We start from the raw sequence: 21,335 nt of genomic DNA on the forward strand, positions 1-21,335 counted from the left end.
GGCCACAACATTGAGAGGCCCGCGTACCGCAAAAAGAAAAAAAGAAAAAAAAAAAACTGAGTTTTAAGCTTTAACATTCAAGTTTTTCTTTGTTCTTGAAAGGTCCAGTCTGCTAATTGCAAGGACTGGTTTCAATGTGTTCAGCTATTCATTCTCCCTCCCTCCCTTCTTCCCTCTCTCTTTCTCACCTTGTCTTTGTCTATCTGTCTCCCCACTCCTCCTCCTGTACCCGCCAACACACACACAGTGGCTGTTGAGTTCTGAAGAACTGGGGACTGTTAGAATTGGAACTAAGGTAACAGGCTAAGAAGAAGCTCGATTTGAACATTCAGTGGAAATGCCCCAAGCCTGGTACTTGCAGATATTTCTCTGTTGCCTCGATTGTATTTTTCTGCTCAGCTCTGTTCAGAGGTAGCATTTACATTCCTCAGAGCTTTCATTCCAGGAATATAACACTTTGATCCCGAAAGAGTCTCTACCCGCTAAGTAAGGCTTATTTGACCATTGGAGGAAGGATATGACCATCTGCAAATAATTTGGCTCCTGCTTACATGTAGCTCTAATTATCTTACAGACATGTATGTATGTAAGAGATCATTTTATACACAAACTCAATTCTGAAAGTGTTCAGAGCACAGTAATCTTACTTGATTTATAAGCATGAGTATATGAGGTTTTTGTTTTTTTTTTTTTCAGTACGCGGGCCTCTCACTGTTGTGACCTCTCCCATTGCGGAGCACAGGCTCCGGACGCGCAGGCTCAGCGGCCATGGCTCACGGGCCTAGCCGCTCCGGGGCACGTGGGATCCTCCCAGACCAGGGCACGAACCCATGTCCCCTGCATCGGCAGGCGAACTCTCAACCACTGCGCCACCAGGGAAGCCCGAGTATATGAGATTTACCAGCAGTATTAAGTATTTGATAATTAGAGCTACATGATCTGGGGGAGGAAATTTATTATTTAATATCTAATGAGCTCTGGATATAATTTTTGGCAAAGGAATGGCAGAGAACATAGTCAGTTTTTGTTATAGTAAATTTAATGTTATTCATGGCTTGCTAATACATGTCTATAGAATGTAAAACCATTTCCACAGATAAATTTGTAATTTCTAGAAATACACTAAGTTAGGTAGGAGTCATAAGTGAGAGTCATTGATTAAATTGTTTCTCTCTCTTGTAGTGTCATTGATCACATAGAATCAGTTTCAGAAAGTGGTTGATTCCTCTAGACATTTTACACAGCAACTTCTGATGAGGTGAAAATTTTCAGATTTCTCATCATGTAAAAACTTCTAATGTGTCAATCATGGATAAAAGAAATCAACTTTGATGTCATTTTTTTTTTTTTTTGGTACATACAGATTGTTTCGGGGTGTTTTATACTGCTCCAGGAAGTTTATTTTTAAGACCTTTGGGGTGTACTAGAGATGGCACCCTTTTCCTAAGTAAGGAATGCAAATTGCAGAGTGATCATACTTTATAAAATGTAATGTATCAGAACTTTGGGAAGAGAAGAACGAGGAAGGAATGTTCTTTTTCAGTGATTTTCAGTCACATATCAGGGTGAACTGCAATGAGGATCAACTTTTAAAAATCAGGCTTCTTAATATACAAAATTATTTAAACATTTTAAAGATAATTCATTTGCCTTGCTCTCGCCTTCTAACATTGGCCATTTCATGGAGAGGCTAAGATTTATACTCCAAAAAAATGTAGAAATACATTTTAATGGGAGTGAAGTTTTTAAAATTTGAGAAAGGGTAAAGACTCACTAATATGCATCTTCTTAGCTTTATCCTTCCTTTGATACCTGAGTACTTAGGCTCTTATTTTCTTCCGTCTGCTCCATGTCAAACAGGTGGCAGGGAATCTGGTCATTTCCTTAGAAGGATGATTACTCCTCTGCCTTGAAACATTTATTGAGTCCAGTGTCTATTGGATCGGTGTGTGATAGGGACTCATACTTCCAAATCAGTGATTCCCAAAGGCCTGCCTTTGGAAACCATTATATCTCCTATTCTATTAAGGGGCAACAAGAATTTCTCAAAACAAAAGTAGTTCACGACCGACTGAAAATGTTTAATGTGCCATATAGTTCTGTCCCTTGTTTGGGAGAGTTTTTTTTGTTTCCCCCCATGGAGGAGTAAAGAAAGGGCAAATGTGGTACCAAAATCAGACGGCTTTGGGTTGATATCCTTCGGAACCTGGAAGTCGTTGTTCTAATTCTGTTGTCTCTCTAAATCTGCCTTTGCCCAGAGATAATGACCTATGGCTGTGTATTTCCAGAGGGCAATAATAAATGATGATTTTATGATACCTTTATGCAAATTAATGGCCAGAAATTAGTTTCTTCTCCGATACCTTTTTGGATGAAGGATACCATTTCTCCTTCCTCCAGAGTTCAACAGAAAGGGGTCCTTTTTTTACTTAACAATATCCTCCCTGCATTCTACACTTCCTGTGTGAACCTAAGAGTGTTTCTACTAGAGTCTGTGGGGGACATAAGGTTCAGATTGAGGCCATCCAGGTGTTCTGGGAAGAAGTGTTGAGGAACTTCTTGGACACAGAGCTTCTTAGTTGTGCCCACATGCCACTACCCTGAGACTGCACTTTACCTGCAACTGTGCCTCTGGTCCTAGGACCAGCCATTGGGACATACTGCTCACTCACTCCTCTGTTACAGCAAAGGACCGGCCGGGATGGTCCATGCTGTGTAATCAAACACCTAGACGACGAGTACAGCTGATGTTTCTCACTGTTGCCTTATCATTCTCTGAGCCATCTTTAAAGCCGATCTTGTAAAACACTTAGTAGTTAGATGCAAGACGCCTTTTAAACTCAGAGCTTGTATGTGGTGGCCATTCATTCTTCTTTCTAGATTTGCACAAACCCTGTCAACTGTAATCATTTTCTGGCGCATGCCTGTGTTCAGATGCTTCATAAACGTGAGCCAACCTGGGTTGAAAATATTGGGGATAGTATCCAAATTGGTGTTATTTTGAATGACCGCATAACCTGTCACTAGGGATCTCATGAGACATAGAAGACAACTCTTCATTGGTTAACACTTTTTTGAAAAGATGATTAATTTTTTTCCCTCAGTTGTGTGTACAGCTATACACCATACTATGTCATAGGAACTTAAAGTTTACTCCATGTCAGTCCCCTCTTCACTTTTCTGGACCTCTGTTCCTCCATCCCCTAAGTCTTAAAACCGTTTTTCATCTGTGAGGCACTGGACATGACTATATTGGTAACTTTTAGGGGGAGTTGAACTGTTGATCTTCCAAGAAGAAAGGGACCAGACAGTGTTGCTTAAAATGCTGCAGTTGTGTTACTGTGAAGAAAAGATTTGCTTCCACTTTCAACAGGAGATTATATATATATATACACACACACACACACACACACACATATATTCATTTCAGTAAAAGTGGGTGGAAAAATCTGAGAACATAGTTACCTTCACAAATTATTTATAGATACACTGGGTGAGAAGCTTACTGTAGGGCAGTCACCAGAAAAAAATCTAACTGTAGTGCTTTCAGTAGTGTATGTAATATTTGTAACTATTCTCACGCCAGCAATATCTGCTGTGCACTGTGTCCTATTACTGTAAATTACCTGGTTTATAATCCTAATGGGAACTAATTTGTTTTGTAATAGAATCCAGAGCAGATATGTATAATATGGTCAGGATTGTCCTACAGTTGTAAATAAGAATAGGTCCTGTTTATTTTGACATCTTTTTACAAATGCATTGTATTAGGGTGTGAATATTCTGAACCATGCTCTTGTTTAAAGTTTTGAAATTTTTATTGGTAAATGTAACATTTTAATGGTTGTAATAATTATTTGTATAGATATGAATATAGTATTTTATTTAAGAAAATAAACTTTGCATTTTTGCATTGTGAATTCTGCCTTTTCTCATCATTGCCCGTGTGCCGCTTCAAACCTGGCATTAAAATGATTCGTCTTACATACTGAAGGTTCATGTTCAGGTAATCTTTAAATTTTGCCAAAATGTCTGAAAATGATACCATGACACATTTCCCATGGGGTTGTGTTTCTGATCAACGAGTCAACCTCAGATAAATCATAATTATGATCAGCACTCTATTTTTGGAGTAAACTGTACACCTCTATATTTATTGTAAAAAGTAGAATTTCAGATCTGGAGAGAATTGATAGATGATTCAATTTAAACTCTCCTCCTTGTGTATTTGTAGTGGCAGAAACTGAAGCACAAAACTTTGGGACATGAATTAGGTCTTTCATTACAACTACCCACATCAACTTGTCACATCTCACAAGCATGAAGTTTGAGGGGAAAAAATAGGTTGCCGAGGATCTTGTGCAGTATAAAGCTATGTAAAGTTTAAACACCTTTAAATCAAACAATGTATTCTTTGGGGATAGCCTACAGATGTGGGAAAAATTACAAATTGAGGGGAAATTCCCCGGCAGTCCAGTGGTTAGGACTCTGCACTTTCACTGCTGAGGGCCTAGGTTTGATCCCTGGTCAGAGAACTAAGATTCCACAAGCCACATGGTGTGGCCAAAAAACAAACTACAAAAATTATAAATTGAGGAAATGAGAAACCCAAAATTCAGGATAATAATGGATACTTCTTAAGAAAGGAGGGAGGGAGAAGGTATCAAGAGAGGTACTTCAAAAACACTGGTAGGGGACTTCCCTGGTGGCACAGTGGTTAAGAATCCGCCTGCCAATACAAGGGACACAGGTTCAAGCCCTGGTCAGGGAAGATCCCACATGCCGCGGAGCAACTAAGCCCGTGCACCACAACTACTGAGCCCGCGCTCTAGAGCCTGCGAGCCACAACTACCGAGCCCATGTGGTGCAACTACTGAAGACCGCGCGCCTAGACCCTGTGCTCCGCAACAAGAGACGCCATTATAATGAGAAGCCCGTGCACCGCAACGAAGAGTAGCCCCTGCTCGCTGCAACTAGAGAAAGCCCGCACACAGCAACGAAGACCCAATGCAGCCAGAAATAAATAAATAAATTTATACAAAGAAACCCCCAAAACATTGGTAGGTTCTATTGAATCTGAGAGCAGATGCTCAGGTGTTCATCTCACTTACACCTGACATTTTTGTCTTATGAATGAGTAAAACATGTCCTAATATTAAAACAGGTAAAATGAGGACTTTAGAGAGCATTTATTTCACATGTTCTCCGGGAAATTAGTGCTCACTGTATTTTCCTGGTCTAGCTTTTTGCGAGTTCAGGTTAAAGCTCAGTATTCTATCGAGGGTTTAGTGTTCTTTCTGCTATTGCCCACTGCCTCTCATATGATAATAGATGTATCATATATTTTGGTTATACAAGGAACCCTAATATGCTGTAAAGTGCATACAACCTATAATAGTGCAACCACTGTGCACAGATTCAATATCCCTAAATGAATGTGCAAGTTATAACAGTCAAATAGTTAACGTTTTGTTAGCTTTCCAGTTTAGTTAGATGTTTGAGGGAAAGTGATTTTAGTAACTTATATCTCTTTAAAAAGCTATCCAGGGAATTTTCACTTTTGGATAGAATGTAATAGCTAGGGGCATGTTATCGATCCCACTGCACCACTAGAACAAAGAATAAATTAGAAAATTATGTTTAAAAAGATACTAAAACCCATCAAAATAAGAGGACAAAATTCCTCTGACTGTATAAATAGATCTGAACAAAACAGAGAGAAAAGGCCTCCCTAGGTGAGGTGAGACCTCTGGCCTTTCTATTTATCCCCTGGGGACATTGGATGAGTATGGGTTGAAAAGGCAGAGTGAAAGCTCCCACAGTTTTATGAAGCTTAGGAGACAAATGCCTGCTAGATGAAGCAGTCTCACCTTCAAGACACTGAAAACCAGAAGCGAACTGCCTCTAACTACAGCTGCATCCCCGTTCTCACCCAGCTCAGCTCTCTAACAGAGGAAAAGTGTGATTCCCTTCTGGTGAAAAATAACACAACTTCAATCTTTGCTGTTCGTTTATGTACAATATCCAGGAAATATATACAATGTCCAGAAAAATGTGACCGATAAAAAGAAGAAAAGGCAGACATATGATAGAGAAAATCAGCAAACCCAAAAGTTGATTTTTGGAAAAGATTAAAAAGAAAACAAAAGAGCTCCTAAGAAAGACTGATCAGGGAAAAAAAAGAAAATATAAATTACCAATAAAATGAATAGAAAAGGGACTTCACAAAAGATCATACAAAAATTAAAATCATAAAAAGATCACTTACAACATTATGCCAATATTATTGACAACTGAGATGAAACGGACAAAATTCCTGAAAAATATGATTTACCAAAAGGAACACAAGAAGAAATAGAAAATCTTTATACCTCTATACCTGCTGGCCAAATTGAATCTATAATTAAAAACCTTCCTACTAGGTATTATATAATTCCATTTCTATGAAATGTTCAGAATAGGCAGATCTAAAGAAACAGAAAGTGGATTTGTGGTTACCTAGGGTTGGGGAGTTTGGGAGAAAGTGAGAGGTGGCTGATAGTGTGTGTGGGGTTTTTGATGGGGGGATGATGAAAATGTTCTAAAATTGATTGTGGTGATGGCTGTACAGCTCTGTGAATACACTAAAAACTGTTGAATTGTACACTTTAAATGAGGGAATTCTATGGTATGTGAATTATATCTCAATAGCTGTTTTGATTTTTTTAAAGGTCTTCCCACAAAAAAACCCTCAAGCCCAAGAGATCTTAGTGGGGAATTCCTCTAAATGTTAAAGGAAGAAGTGATACCAATCTACCCAAATTCATGAGTAAGAGGGATCATTTTCAAACCTGTTTTAAGAAGTTAATATAACCTTGATACCAAATCTGTCACAACATTATAGTAAAAGAAAATTATAGCCCAATATCCCTAATAAACATAGTTGTGAAAATTCTTCTCTTTTTTCTTTTCTGGCTGCATCATGGCTTGCGGGCCAGAGTTCCCAAAGAGGGGTGGAACCCGGGCCCACACAGTGAAAGTGCAGAGTTTTAACCACCGGGCCCCCAGGGAATTCCCTGAAAGTTCTAAACAAAATGTCAGCAAATCAAATCTAGAGATATAAGAAAAGAATAGTACATCATGACCAAATGTGGTTTATTTCAGGAATGCAAAGCTGTTTTAACATTTTAAAATCAATTTATGCAGTTCATTGTATTGACAGAATAAAAGATTAAAAAAATATGGTAACTCAATTACCATATTTTTAAAATATGGTAACTTTTTAGTTGATAAAATTCAGCATCCATTTATGGTAAAAATTCTAAACAAAAGAGGAAGAGAAGGGAGCATTCTCAATCTGATAAAGAATTTCTGCCAAAAAGTCCCCAGTAAACAAAACTACAGCTAATATCATACTTAATAATTTCTCCCAAGTTGGGATCAAGACAAACATGATCAGTGGCAATTGCCACTGAAATCACTGCAGGGATTTTTTTTTGCGGGGTGGGGGGGTTGGAAATTGACAATCAGATTCTTAAATTTATATAGTATTTAATATAATAATTATATAAATGTGAAAGTCCTAGAATAGTCTAGACTATCTTACAAACAAAGTTAGAGGACTTAAACCACCAGATTTCAAAACTACTCTAGTAGGGTAGATCTTAAATCCTCATCACAAGAAAAAAAATTTTTTGTAATTATGTATGGTAGCAGATGTTAACTAGACTTGTGATGATGGCTTCACAATATATACAAATATCAAATCATTCTGTTGTACACCTGAAACCAATATAATGTTATATGCAAATTATACATCAATAAAAAATTTTTTTAATTACTATAAAGCTCCAATAATTAAAACAGTGTGATATTGGCACAAGGATGGACAGTAGACCAATGGAAGGGAACAGAAAATTCAGAAATAGATTAGACACATATAGTCAAATTGATTGATGATAAAGGTGCCAATTCCATTTCAGTGAGTAAAGGATGGTCTTTTCTGTAAATGGGCTGGAGCAAGTGGATATCAGTACGGTCGGAGAAGAAGCCCTAGACACCTGCTCCCCGCCGCCACCTCACATGATAAACAAACATTAATTTGAGTCGGGTCAAAGACCTAAATGTAAAAGGTAAAACACTAAAGCTTCTAGAGTAGTGCTTCTTAAAATGTAGTCTCCAGCCTCCCTGGGTTTCTCTGAGACCCTTTTAGGGAATCTGTGAGGTCAAAATTATTTTTATGATAGAACCAAGATGTGACATGCCTATATACTGTGTCGACGTATGCACTGATGGTGCAAAAGCAATGGTGGGTAAAACTGCTAGTACTTTAGCACAAATCAAGGCAGTGGCACTGACTACTATGCTAGTAGTAATAGTCACTGTATTTTTTTTTTTTTTTTTTGCGGTACGCGGGCCTCTCACTGTTGTGGCCTCTCCCGTTGCGGAGCGCAGGCTCCGGACGCACAGGCTCAGCGGCCATGGCTCACGAGCCCAGCCGCTCCGCGGCATGTGGGATCTTCCCAGACCGGGGCACGAACCCGTGTCCCCTGCATCGGCAGGCGGACTCTCAACCACTGCGCCACCAGGGAAGCCCATGTATTTTTAATCATCATAAAGTCATAGTAAAAAAAAAAAAAAAAACCAAAACAACGTAGTTTAGAATCTCCTTGATGAAGCAACAGAAATTAACAATTTCATTCAATCTTAACCTTTGAGTATGCTTCCTTTTAATATCCTTTTTAAATATTGTGTGAGCACATGGGAAGCAAACATAAAGCACTTCTGCTGCAAGCCAGAGGATGGTGGTTTTCACAAGGAAAAGCACTGGTGTTAAATTACAGAATGAACTCCTGGTTCTCTTTATGGAACACTATTTTTAGCTGAGAGAATGACTAAAATCTATAGTTATTCAGACTTGGGTATTTGGCAGACATTTTCTCAAAAATGAATGAAATGTACATGCACTGTTTCCACTACTGTGAGCTTGACAGGTTCCCATTAAGACCTCTCTGATGAGATCAGTAGTGATCTAAATGAATAGTATATGTATACACATGTATATAATTAATAATTCTATAATTAAATTTGTAATATTTGAAAGGTTTGCACAATTCAGTGAGACAATATTTTCCAAGTGACTGAGGCATGCTGTTACAAAACCATGCGTGGGTAAAAAGATCCATTCGAATTGAAAGATAGACCAATGGATTTTAACATTACAAAACATGAAAAGTTCACTGATATGGTTTTGGATTCCACATTGCAACCAATTTTGGGAAAGTACCATGTGTTGAGTTTTGGTATAGTATCAAAGAGAATATCTACAATTATCTAGAACGGCTGCTCCCTTTTCCAACTATGTATTGCTGTAGGGCTAGATTTTCTTCGTATGCTTCAAGCAAAACACATACTGCAGAAGAGTGAAGGCAGAAACCAATATGAGAATCTAACTACCTTCTATTAAGCCAGATATTAAATGGATTTACAAGAATGTGAAACACACTCTTCTCACAATTTTTTTTGCTTTGGAAAATATAGTTATTTTTCATAAAAGATGTTACAGTTGGCCCTCAGTATCCTCGGGTTCCATATCTGAGGTTTCAACCAATTGTGGATTGAAACTATTTGGGACAAAAATTCCAGAAAGTTCCAAAAAGCAAAACTTGAATTTGATGCATGCTGGGAACAATTTACATAGCATTTACATTGTACTAAGTATTATAAGTAATCTAGAGATGATTTAAAGTATCCAGGAGGATGTGCATATTTTATATGCAAACACGATGCCACTTTTATATAAGGGGCTTGAGTATCTGTGGATTTTGGTACAAGGGGGTCCTGAAACCAATTCCGCTCAGATACCAGGGGAGGACTGTATTTGTGTTATGTAATGAGTTTATTATTATCTTTAAATGAATTAATAAAATTTGTAAACTTTCCATTTCTTAGTTCTAATGTGGTAAATATTAATAGATATTAACTCACATAAACATAATAGATATTAACTCACAAACAAATTAATAGATATTAACTCACATATTAACTGACATAAACAATAGATATTAACTCACATAAACTCTGGGGGGTCCTCAACAATCTTTGGGAGTGTAAATAGGTCCCAAGACCAAAAAATGAGAACTAGTGTTCTAGAAGAAACCACAGGAAATATCATCTGACTATAATATAAAAGAAAAAAATAAGTTAGATTGATTTCATTAAAATCACGAATGTCTCTTCAGCAAGTCACAGACTAGCGAAGATTATATATATCAGAAAGAAAAAGACTCACAGCCAATTTAAAAAATGGGAAAAGAACTTGAAAAAATCCTTTACATAAATGGCCAAGAATTCTATATAAAAAGGTGCTCAACATCAGTAGTTATCAAAGAAATGCAAAATAAAATACAATGAAATACCATTACACCTCACCCAGAAAGTCTAAAATTGAATGAGCTGACAAATGCCGAGTGTTGGCAAACGTGGAATAACTGGAACTCTCATATGATGCTGATGAGAGTGTAAACTGACACAACCACCTTGGAAAACAGTTGGTAGTATCCTGGAAAACTAAAGACTTATCCCATGACTCAGCAATTCCATAGTGTACTGTGTATATACTCTGGGGAAAATGTATGTATAAGTTCACCAAAAGAAATGTATAAGAATGTTCATAGAAGCTTTCTTTACAGGTGGCCCAAAACTGAAAACAACCCAAACATCCATCAATAGGAGAATGAATAATTGAAATGTCATATATTCACACAATGAAGCTACTGGTTCCCACAGACAACTCTCACAGACATTACGCTGAGTGAAAGAAGCCAGACGAAAAGGAGTACATACTGCATAATTCCATTTATATAAAGTTCAGGAGCAGGCGAAATTCATCTAGGAGGAGAAAAGTCAGAATAGTGGTTATCTCTGGGGAGGGATGAACTTGGAACAGTCACAGTGATGTTGGAAATGTTTTCTTTCTTAATGTGGGTGGTGGTTACAATGGGGTGTGTGTGTATGTGTGTGTAAATATATCTGTAAAATATATGTAAAAATTTACACATCAGTATACACTTATGATTAGTGCACATTTTGTACATTACTGAATATACTTTAAGCCTAAATAAAAAGGTTAAGAAAAAACTATGGAAGTCTGATCTGATGATGTTGGTTTTCTCATGATAAATTTCTTGAGTCAGCCAAACCTAAAAGTTATTTTACTGTCATTCTTCAGCAAAAGAAAAGGCCAAGGCACTATTTTGTATCTGGCTCCTGTTGCCTGGCTATGTGACTTTGAGCAAGTGGCATAACTTCTTTGCATCTTAATTTATTTGCTGGTGCGTTATCTGTCCTGTCCAGACCACAGGGTTGTTGTGAAGGACAAATGAGGTTTTATATCTGAAGAGGTTTCACGTCGTTGCAAGGGAATATTTAAAAGTAAAGTGGCGATTTCTTTCCATGACATTCCTCATTTCTGTTGCCCTACATGGGAGACTGAAATGCAGGGCTCCACTAGCATGTGGTTTGTTGGTCAGTATCAATACCTCTTTTGACCTTTTCGTCTTCCTGTGAGAAATTAAGGACACAATTCCAATTTGCTACCTACATAAGTTCAGAAGTCAGGTAGGTTGCTTACCTAGTATCAATGTGCCACTTAATTTTTCACATGACCATATAAACTACCGATTTGGGGAAGATGTGAAAATCCAGGTTTTAACTAAGTGTGTGCTGTGCAGGTCTGGTTTGGGTGGTGTTTTCTTACATTGCTTTATCACATTCAAATCTGTGGTTTGGAAAGAGACTGAAGCCTAATAGTAGTGGTAGAGAACTTACTGCTGCAGGGACGTTTCCTTCTGGGAACTTGTGATTCAATTAGGTTAAATCCCATTTCAAAAAAGAAATGTTGCTGAGTGGCAAATATGCAAATTCACATTAATTTTTTTTTTTTAAGCCTAAGAGACAGCTTAGTATAGGAGAAGAAAATTGGCTAGTATGTTGGTGTTTCAAACGAAGTCGTATTGGTTTTTTTTTTTTGTCTTACTTCTGGACAATTTAGAAAATTTTATCTCCATTATCATTGTACCCCCAATTGAAGAATTATGATTTCCCAGTTCAACGCAGGCTCGTTCCTCTGCCTCAGTTTGGTGGAATGGAAATACTCCCAGCCACCAGGAACAAAGATGGTTCAGCCATTGATGGGAGTCATAGATTCTGCCTGACCTATTGGACCAGGCATAGACTGGTTTCAGAGGCAGCTTTGGAGGACTTTAGGACTCTTGACAGTATTTTGAGTCTCTGAACATGTTTTAGGAAATTTAAAAACCCACTTATTCCAGGGACTTCCCTGGTGGTCCAGTGGTAAAGAATCCGCCTTCCAATGCAGGGGACGCAGGTTCGATCCCTGGTCAGGGAACTAAGATCCCACATGCTGCAGGGCAACTGAGCCCACGCAGCACAACCACTGAGCTCACAGGCCTTGACTAGAGAGCCTGCATGCTGCAAACTACAGAGCCCACAAGCTCTGGAGCCCACGAGCTCTGGAGCCCACGCCACAACTAGAAAGAAGCCCGCCCACCACAATGAAAGATCCCACACACCTCAACAAAAGTTCCCGCATGCCTCAACAAAAGATCCCGCACGCCGAAGCTAAGAGCCAATGCAGATAAAAAACAAAACCAAACCAAAAAAACCACATTTCTTATGCCTGTGCTTTCTCTCCACTGTTAATTTTGTTTCTGAACCAACAGGTTCCCAGTAGAAACCTGACACCTTATGCTACATATATTTCAATTTAAAATGAATCTTTGGGTCTACAGCCCTTTGCCAAATGCAGTCATTGAATGTATAAAAAGGACTTTGGTCCTTAACTTTACAAGCTTAGAAACTGAAACAAGAGTCCTCTGAATCCTGCTGTTCCAGTTTAAAGAGCCAAAATGATCCACAGCTGCAGTTTTATTGGTTGACTTTCCTAAAGCACGATAGGTTTCACTGTCACTCAGGTTCATATAACAGACACATCTTCTGAATTTTGGAAAAACCTTTTCTTTTTGTTAATATGTTCAAGGGTTATAGAATTCTAGGCTGTGTGTTTTGCATATATAGATACATGAACAAATAAGGGCTGCAACACCATCCACCTTCCCTGTCTCTGTTCTTGTTACCTGAACCACCCATTCCTGACTCTTAATCCAGGCTTCTGCACCTTTCACTTCATCTAGTGGACATCGACTTCTCTAAGTTTCAGTTTCTCTGTCTGGCAAATGGGGATGATAGTAATAATACCGACTTCATGGGGTTGTTGGTGGTGAGTGTTTCAGGATCCAGCATGGAATGTATATAAAACCCTTGGCAGAATGTCCGATGACAAATGTTTGCTGTTTTAATAATCGGTTCTAGGGGCAGCAATTTAGGGGCCTCACATCTAGGGATAAAAATTGCTGATAATTACTTGGACTTCCTTTGCGTCTGTACCTAGTAAGATTCTTCTAAGGCCATTCTCTTCTTGGAGCTCTTTGCCCACTTATAATGAACAAGTTACTTGTTTCATGCATCTCTCCCCTTTTGGACCATAGACCCCGTGATTGAAGAGACTGGGTGTTTTGCCCATTGCTTTGCCCAGTTCCTCACAGTGCTTGGCCCAGATATTTCTTGACTGACCATTGACTGAAGCAGTATTTCTGACTCCATGTAAATGAACAGAGAAATGGTGAGGAAGGAGAGGATAAAGGGGAAATGGACCTCCTAAAAAGCAGGTTACTTTACAAGGTATCCCACACTGAGACAGAAGCCTAAACCTTAGGCCTGAATTTGTCCTCTTCCTCAAAGGGACCTGCCTAGAAATGGGTACTGAGCCTTGTGAAACTCTCAGATAGGCAATGTAATAAAAATCATAAAATGCAGGACTCACCTGGTGGCACAATGGATAAGACTCCGTGCTCCCAATGCAGGGGGCCCGGGTTTGATCCCTGGTCAGGGAACTAGATCTCACATGCATGCTGCAACTAAGAGTTCTCATGCCACGACTAAGAAGCCCATATACCACAACTAAGGAGCCCATGTACTGCAACTAAGGAGCCCGCTTGCCGCAGCTAAGACCTGGTGCAACCAAATAATTAATTAATTAATTTTTAAAAAAGTGTACTTATAAAAATAAATCATAAAACTCAAATCAACATTTTTCTGTGTTGGCAACATTAGAGCACCTTAAAAGAGAGAGCTTTTGAATTATTATGGATAGTCTTCTGTTTAAAGGACTTAGAGTCCTAGTTCACAAAGAATGTCAAGAGTTTAAAAAAAAATATCAAGAGTTACAGGGTTAGAGGAAATTAGGGGCCCAGGAGCCAACCATAGTGGGATTGCACGTTCTGGGATGAGAAATGAGACACCCAGACATTAGCATGACTGAAATGTGATGTAACTTCAAGGCTATTCTATGATGGTTAGCTATTTTTCATCTCCAATGAAAAGGATAAGGCTTAGATGACAGGGAATGAAAAAAAGGTAGGATAAAACCATGGGGTTTTTAAAAATTTAGTTCAGGAAAAATCATGAAAACTTCTAATGTAGAGATATTCAGAAAGAACGCAGAGCTCCATTTCCCTAAGACTGGAGGAGCAAAGGGTAATTCTTTGTCAACATTGGTCACCACTTAGCCCTCCTTGTACTTTAATAAGAATAGTAAGACCCTACTTCAGGAAAACCATATGATGAACTGCAAACCCCGCCCCCCTTGGAGTTCACAGGGGTCAAAAAAGTCTAAAAATCGGTTTCTTTTTGCAGAGGAATCCCGTCCAAGTGAAAACTCTATTACTATGGCCTTTTAGAAACTCATTGAAAAAGGCTGATCCATGACCCTCGCCAAGCTTATTTGATTCATGTGTGTTAAGGCCTAAGATTCAGCAGGTCATTAACCTTATTGACGATGGTGCCTTAATATTGAGGAGACACTTGAACTTAGCCACAGAACTATATCTTGTCCCCACCAAAACCGTGGGCAATTAGTCAAATCCATTTCCCCTGCCTTCACCAATCAATGTCATTTTAAGGCTTGCCTGTTCTCCAAGAAGCACGAGGCCCAAACAAGAAACTGCCTGAGTTGCTTTCCAGGAATTTGGAGCAGGTTGTATCTAGCTCAGCTGAGCTTGTTGAAACTAGGCCGGACCACTGACCTTCCAACTGGGCATGCGCGAGTGTCCACCCGTGACCTTTGGAACGTGCAGAGGCCCGTAGCCTAGCTAAGCCTGCGCAGCATGGTGATGACGGCACGTTTTCCCAATCACCTTTCCCCGCCTCCCCGGCTTCGAACGCTCGCGTGCCTCAGAGCAGCCTGCTTCTTCATTCCTCGTCCCATAAATACCCCCGCCTCCTCCCTTCGGGGTGGAGGGTTTGAGATTTGTTCTCGCGTTTTCTCCCTTGGCTGCCTTGCGGATAAGCCCTGTCTTTGCTGCAGACGTCAGTGTCTCCGCGTTTTGGTTGCGGTGCTTCAGGTAAAATGAACCCGGTTCCCTAACACCAGCATTTAAAAACAAAGCAAAAAAATGACTGTTAGCTGGGCAAAATTATGGTAAACATAATTTTGGGTTTTACGTTGCTTCAGGCAGAAGCCAGTTGTATCTTTACTCATAACGCTTTTCCTCAGTTTCACCAGGGGACATTAGAATCATTTCAAAACCAGAGCGACCCTCCCAGGCTTCCTCTGGGACCTGTTTTGTCACCCGCAGGCTGAAGTCCCTCTTCATCCAGGCTTTCCCTACGGAACATTTGGTGATAAGGGTCGGGGGAAACGTTTGCACCTGGCATCCCCTGGACTGTAGTAGCTATAGATGCTGGAGAGAGGAGAAAGTCTAGGTTTTCTTTGAGATTCCCAGAGTAGAACTGGCAGTAACGAGGTGTGACTTTATACACAGCCAGACTTTCCACTTGGCCCCAGCTTTGGCAGCAATTTTTCATCTGCGTTGGAGTATTAACGGCCAAAGACGATGAAATGCAGCAATTAAAGGGCAAGGAGGGGGGCTGGGAGGTGTGATAATTCTGGGCAGTTTCTCTGAAGGTAAAGAGACCTCCCAGCCCCTTCAGGGCCTCCTGGAACTGAGGACAGGAAACAGCATAGCTGGTTTCAATGAGGGGCCCCCTTGGGCGAGAGGTGCCAGCCCAGCAGGGAGACCTGCTCTGGCCCTGCCACCCTGCAGGATTCGAGAGGTGCAGGTGAGGACCTTCTCTCTGCGGGCACAGCTCCAGGTGCTCTACACAGCTCCACCTTTGTCACCTTCATGTCGCGTCATGTAGATGTGGCAATAAAGATCAGAGAGTTCCAGCAGATTGCACAAGGTCACACAGCAAGCAGGTGAACATATGTGGACTAAAGTCTGATTCAAGAGTTTTTCTCGGATTCAACTGTTCCTTCTATGAAGAATGTTTCTCTTTGTTTTTCCCTTTTTCCCAAGTTTTAGACAGAGAGACTGTCTCCCAGGAGGAGAAACATTTGGGTATTATTTGTTTCCCCGACACATGCATTTTGCGACCCCACGGGACATTCTGGTGGCAGCTTGGAGCTACAAAAGAAGAAGCTGCCACTCTCTTTACCCCAGGAGCTGACTCGGTGATCTCCTTCAACCATGGAAAGTCCCTTCCCCAGATAGACTCTGGTTTTCCACTGGCTTCTCCTGCTGCTAAAATAAAACCGGGCTAATCCCTCAGCCATCCAGTGTTAACAGGTGGGGCTGCCTCCCCAGCATTTGTCAGAGGTGTGAAGAGGCCTTTTTTATGTGTGGTTTTGCCCCTCTGGCTGCCACACCTCTGTCCTCCAAGGGAGCTGCTCTTATTACCCTGGGCCTCTCTGCCAAGAGCCTCTTCTCAGTGGCTGGCTGGCTCCCGTTACCCTCCTGTTGGACTCAGCTTTCAGAGTTGCCTTCCCTTCTCTTGTGATGAGAGAAGTCCATGAGGACAGACAAAAGTCACACAGGCCTGTGCTACATGTGGATGAGGGACCACTGTGAGTAACTGTGGCTGCCTCCTCCACCCCGAGTTCCTATCAACCCTACAGACGCAGCTGAGTGACTTTCTTGTTGCCTCCAACCATGCACAAATCAGCACTATAGAAAAAGCTAGCAACAGGTACATTTAGAATTGATATTTATAAGAGCAGGCTTGGTCTGGGTTTTTCGTCCTGCTGCAGAGAACAAAACTGACCACAACGTGTAAGTTTGTAGCACAAGACAGACTTTGTCAGAAAACGGTCAAGAATACAGCAGCAGAGTCCATCCATTTCTCTGGGGCCCCTTCCCCATTTCCATGGACATATTTCCCAGACAAGCTACCGAACGGGTAATGTGTCCTACAATTTATTCACTTCAGGCCACAGGGCTGCTTGAACAGACTTTGTCGTTTGCATTCTGCACCACCCCACACCCCCGCTTTTTTTGGATTTGAAAACTTTTAGTGCATTAAAAATAAAAGAATTAGGTCAAATCAGCCAAGTTAAACAGGTTCGAAATTTATTTTAAATGTTAGATTGATACAACCATTTAATAGGTGGCCTTCATATGGCCTATGGAAGCCAACAATCTTTAAGGAATAAAGAATAACAACACCAATTATGAATCTGGGGGCATTTTAGAAAAAAAATCATAATGTTTCATTGAAAGCATCTTTGTGTTCTTAAAATCAGGGAAAGTTTGCCATTCAAACTTCCAAAATGTGTTTTTGAACATTATTTTAGAGAAAATTATATATATATATTTTAAAAAGAATGAAGGATCCTTCTAATGAAGGATCAAGAAAGCAGAGGTGAGAAGGTGACTTCAATTTCACAGGCAAATATATCTGTGTATGCACATTTGCATGTAAATTTTCTGATGACGTCATATCGCAGGTAATACAGGAGTTTGGTCAAAATGGGACTTCCTGGGGGCAGAGCTGCTGGACAGTGAGAGAGTGAAGTGGGACACTGAGTGTTTCAATACCATCCTGAGGAGTGAATGTGAATCAGGTGTGTCAGAGAGACAACCGCCCCGCCCCCAAACCGGCTGAGCTCTTTGCAACTGGAGAGGAGGAGTGAGATGTGTTCACCCTGAGACTGGCCTCCAGAGAAACTCAGGAGAAAGTCTAAAGCCCCTGATCGGCATAAAGCAGCAGAGGAGGGGCTTGGCCGGTTGTACAGGAGCCCGAGAGCAGTGCCCCTGCTTAGAACACTTATTTCTTCCCCAAGGGTGATGCAGGCACAGAATGGAGCTATTTGACTTGGAGGCTTAATTGCCGTCGCTGAATGTACTCCAGGAGCCCAAGTCCTTAATGTGAGGCCTGAGTGCTTGATGCTGATGTCACCAGTCTCCTAGTGCTGTCGGTCATTCCTCTGGTGCCTCCTGCTGCTGGAAGAGTTTCCCCATTTCCCCTTCCGCCTTGGAGCTGGTCTGTGGAGAAGTGGCCTTCCCAAGAAGGTAGAGCCTGAGTCAGGGGGTCAACACACAGCGGTGAGATGAAGACACCAAGGAACAGGGAAGCACCCACACCTTGGTCTCAGGGACAGTTACCTGCCAGGAACGGGTGACCCAGCCTGATGTAAGAGTCCTCCTAACGCGGTCAGGAACCTGGGGGAAGCGTACAGCATTCCTTTGGTGGAGGTGACGAGCTGGTGCTACAAAACATCTATCCCAGTTGGGTAGGGCCTTGGGGCCACCCCTCTACCAGACTCTAAGGAATCACATCATTCCAGGACTTCGGAGAAGTGGGCTGGTGTTTTGGGATGTCTAGAGCAGCAGATGTTACAGAGGTGCATGGGGGCCACCCTGGAGTTTCTGGGCGGGGAGGCAGCTGGAGGGTGGAGAGCAGCATGGTCTCCCCATGGCTGGCGAATATCAGGTGAGGGTGGGAGTGGTCCCAAGGTCAACTTCGATGCAGCTTTTGTCCATGTCTAACTCAGAGTAGTGACAGAAGGGGATGGTGGGTGTTTTTCGACTCTGAAGGGCTTGACTCTGTCCACAGTTGCCGCCTCCCTTCTGCTTCCCTTCTTGCAGGTTTGGGTCCCCCTGTATCTCCTCTCCTCCCTGCGGGAATGTGTACAGAGCCAACCCAACAGAGGGTGAGTGGAGCATTTGGCAGTGGTTATTTTGCTGCAGTCCCTGTATTTTTCATGAAACAGCACCAAGATTGGTTGCTCTCTCTCCCTGCTCTCCATGCTGGAGGCTTAAAAGACAGGGATCTGGTCTCTCCGAACCACATCCAGGTCATCATCCAGGGTTAACAAAACCTGAAATGATAGAGGCAGAGAAATGAGAGGAACCCACAGTTGCAATAAATCCCTATTTTCTCCCAAAGACTCACAAGTGCCCTTATTTGTTTTCATGTCTTCTGCAGCTTTCTGCAACACCGTGTTCTTAACAGGCACTTGTCATAATTACATAGTTCATTTATTAATTCAAATATTTATCAAGGGTCTATTAAGTGCTATTCCACGTGCTAGAGATATGGCTTAGAACAAAAGAGACAAAAATCCCTACCCTGGTGGGGCTTACATTTGAGAGAGGGCTTCAGACATGAAGTAAACGCATGAGCAAAGTCAAGTACGTTAGCTAGTAATATGTACTAAGAATAATAATTAAACTGTGGTGGGGATATAGGAAGTATGGGATGGGGCGAGGTAAAAAAAATTTTTTGGTTAAAATTTTATTTTTCTAAATTTTGTATTTTTATTTTATATTGGAGTATAGTTGGTTAACAATGTTGTGATAGTTTCAGGCATACAGCAAAGTGATTCAGTTGTATATGTATAAAATTTTGTTTTTCATTGGGTGGCCAGGGACATCATTACCACTTAGGAGGGGACATTTGGGTCGGGACCTAAACGGAATGAAATCTTGTTGCATAGAATATTGCCATATAAGAATTGTACCCTAATCCTCCATTTTTAGTTTCCTCTACCATCACTCTCTCCACATGGAACCCTTAGCTCTACTTTTGTTGTCTCTGTCTCTCTAGAGAAGGTGACTATCAAAGATAAAAGCCTTCAGGAATGATGTTTATACAGACTGGTTAAACTTCCCCAACTGGCCACAAGGGGGTAGCCCTGCTCCACTCTTGAGGTTACATGGAGAAGACTAAAGTAAGTGGGCAGCGTGAAACCAGGAGGCCTAATATTGGGCTGGCCAAAAGGTTCGTTCGGGTTTTTCCGTGAGATGGCCCTAGTAGCACTTAGTTGTCCAAACTTCATTTGGAACAATTTTGTTAGATTGTGTGTGACAGCTGTCCTATCAGCGTGCATTTAAAAAGAGACCTATCAAAATTGGCGAGTTTTTGTGTAGCCATTTTAATATTGAAGATGGAAGAAAAACAACATTTTTGGCATATTATGCTTTATTATTTCAAGAAAGGTAAAAACAACTGAAACGCAAAAAAAAGATTTGTGCAGTGTATGGAGAAGGTGCTGTGACTGATTGAACATGTCAAAAGTGGTTTGTGAAGTTTTGTGCTGGAGAATTCTCGCTGGACGATGCTCCACAGTCGGGTAGACCAATTGAAGTTGATAGCGATCAAATCGAGACATTAATCGAGAACGATCAACGTTATACCACACGGGAGATAGCCGACATACTCAAAATATCTAAATCAAGCGCTGAAAATCATTTGCACCAGCTTGGTTATGTGAATCACTTTGATGTTTGGGTTTCACATTGAGTTAAGTGAAAAAAACCTTCTTGACTGTATTTCCGCATGTGATTCTCTACTTAAACGTAATGAAAACGTTCTGGTTTTGGGCTTCCCTGGTGGTGCAGTGGTTAAGAATCTGCCTGCTAATGCAGGGGACACGGGTTTGATCCCTGGACTGGGAAGATCCCACATGCCTCAGAGCAACTAAGCCTGTGCGCCACAACTACTGAGCCTGCGCGCCACAACTACTGAAGCCCGTGCACCTAGAGCCCATGCTCCACAACAAGAGAAGCCACTGCAATGAGAAGCTCGTGCACTGCAACAAAGAGTAGCCCCCGCTCGCCACAACTAGAGAAAGCCCGTGCACAGCAACAAAGACCCAACACGGCCAAAAATAAAAAACAAACATAAAAAGTTCCGTTTTTAAAACAAATTGTGACAGGCAACGAAAAGTGGATACTGTACAATAAAGTGGAATGGAAGAGACTGTGGGGCAAGCGAAATGAACCACCACCGACCACACCAAAGGTCGGTCTTCATCCAAAGAAGGTGATGCTGTGTATATGGTGGGATTGGAAGGGAGTCCTCTATCATGAGCTAATTCCAGAAAACCAAATGATTAATTCCAACCAGTTCTGCTCCCAATCAGACCAACTGAAAGCAGCACTCGACGAAAAGCATCCAGAATTAGTCAACAGAAAATGCATCATCTTCCATCA

General features: G+C 41.0%; 1 protein-coding gene across 6 annotated transcripts in view; it reads right to left on the minus strand.

Annotated features, from left to right (window-relative positions):
- Window positions 1–19,156: 19,156 nt before the first annotated feature.
- SIDT1 (SID1 transmembrane family member 1) overlaps window positions 19,157–21,335 on the minus strand; it is an 84,327-nt gene continuing 82,148 nt past the window's right edge. For all 6 annotated transcript variants that reach the window (XM_065876960.1, XM_065876959.1, XM_065876958.1 and 3 more), the window contains one exon: window positions 19,157–19,219. In XM_065876960.1, coding sequence (XP_065733032.1) covers window positions 19,157–19,219 — 63 coding nt within the window. The remainder of the gene's footprint in view (window positions 19,220–21,335) is intronic.

The sequence above is a fragment of the Phocoena phocoena genome, chromosome 4, assembly GCF_963924675.1.
Source record: "Phocoena phocoena chromosome 4, mPhoPho1.1, whole genome shotgun sequence".
Classification (NCBI taxonomy): Eukaryota; Metazoa; Chordata; class Mammalia; order Artiodactyla; family Phocoenidae; genus Phocoena; species Phocoena phocoena.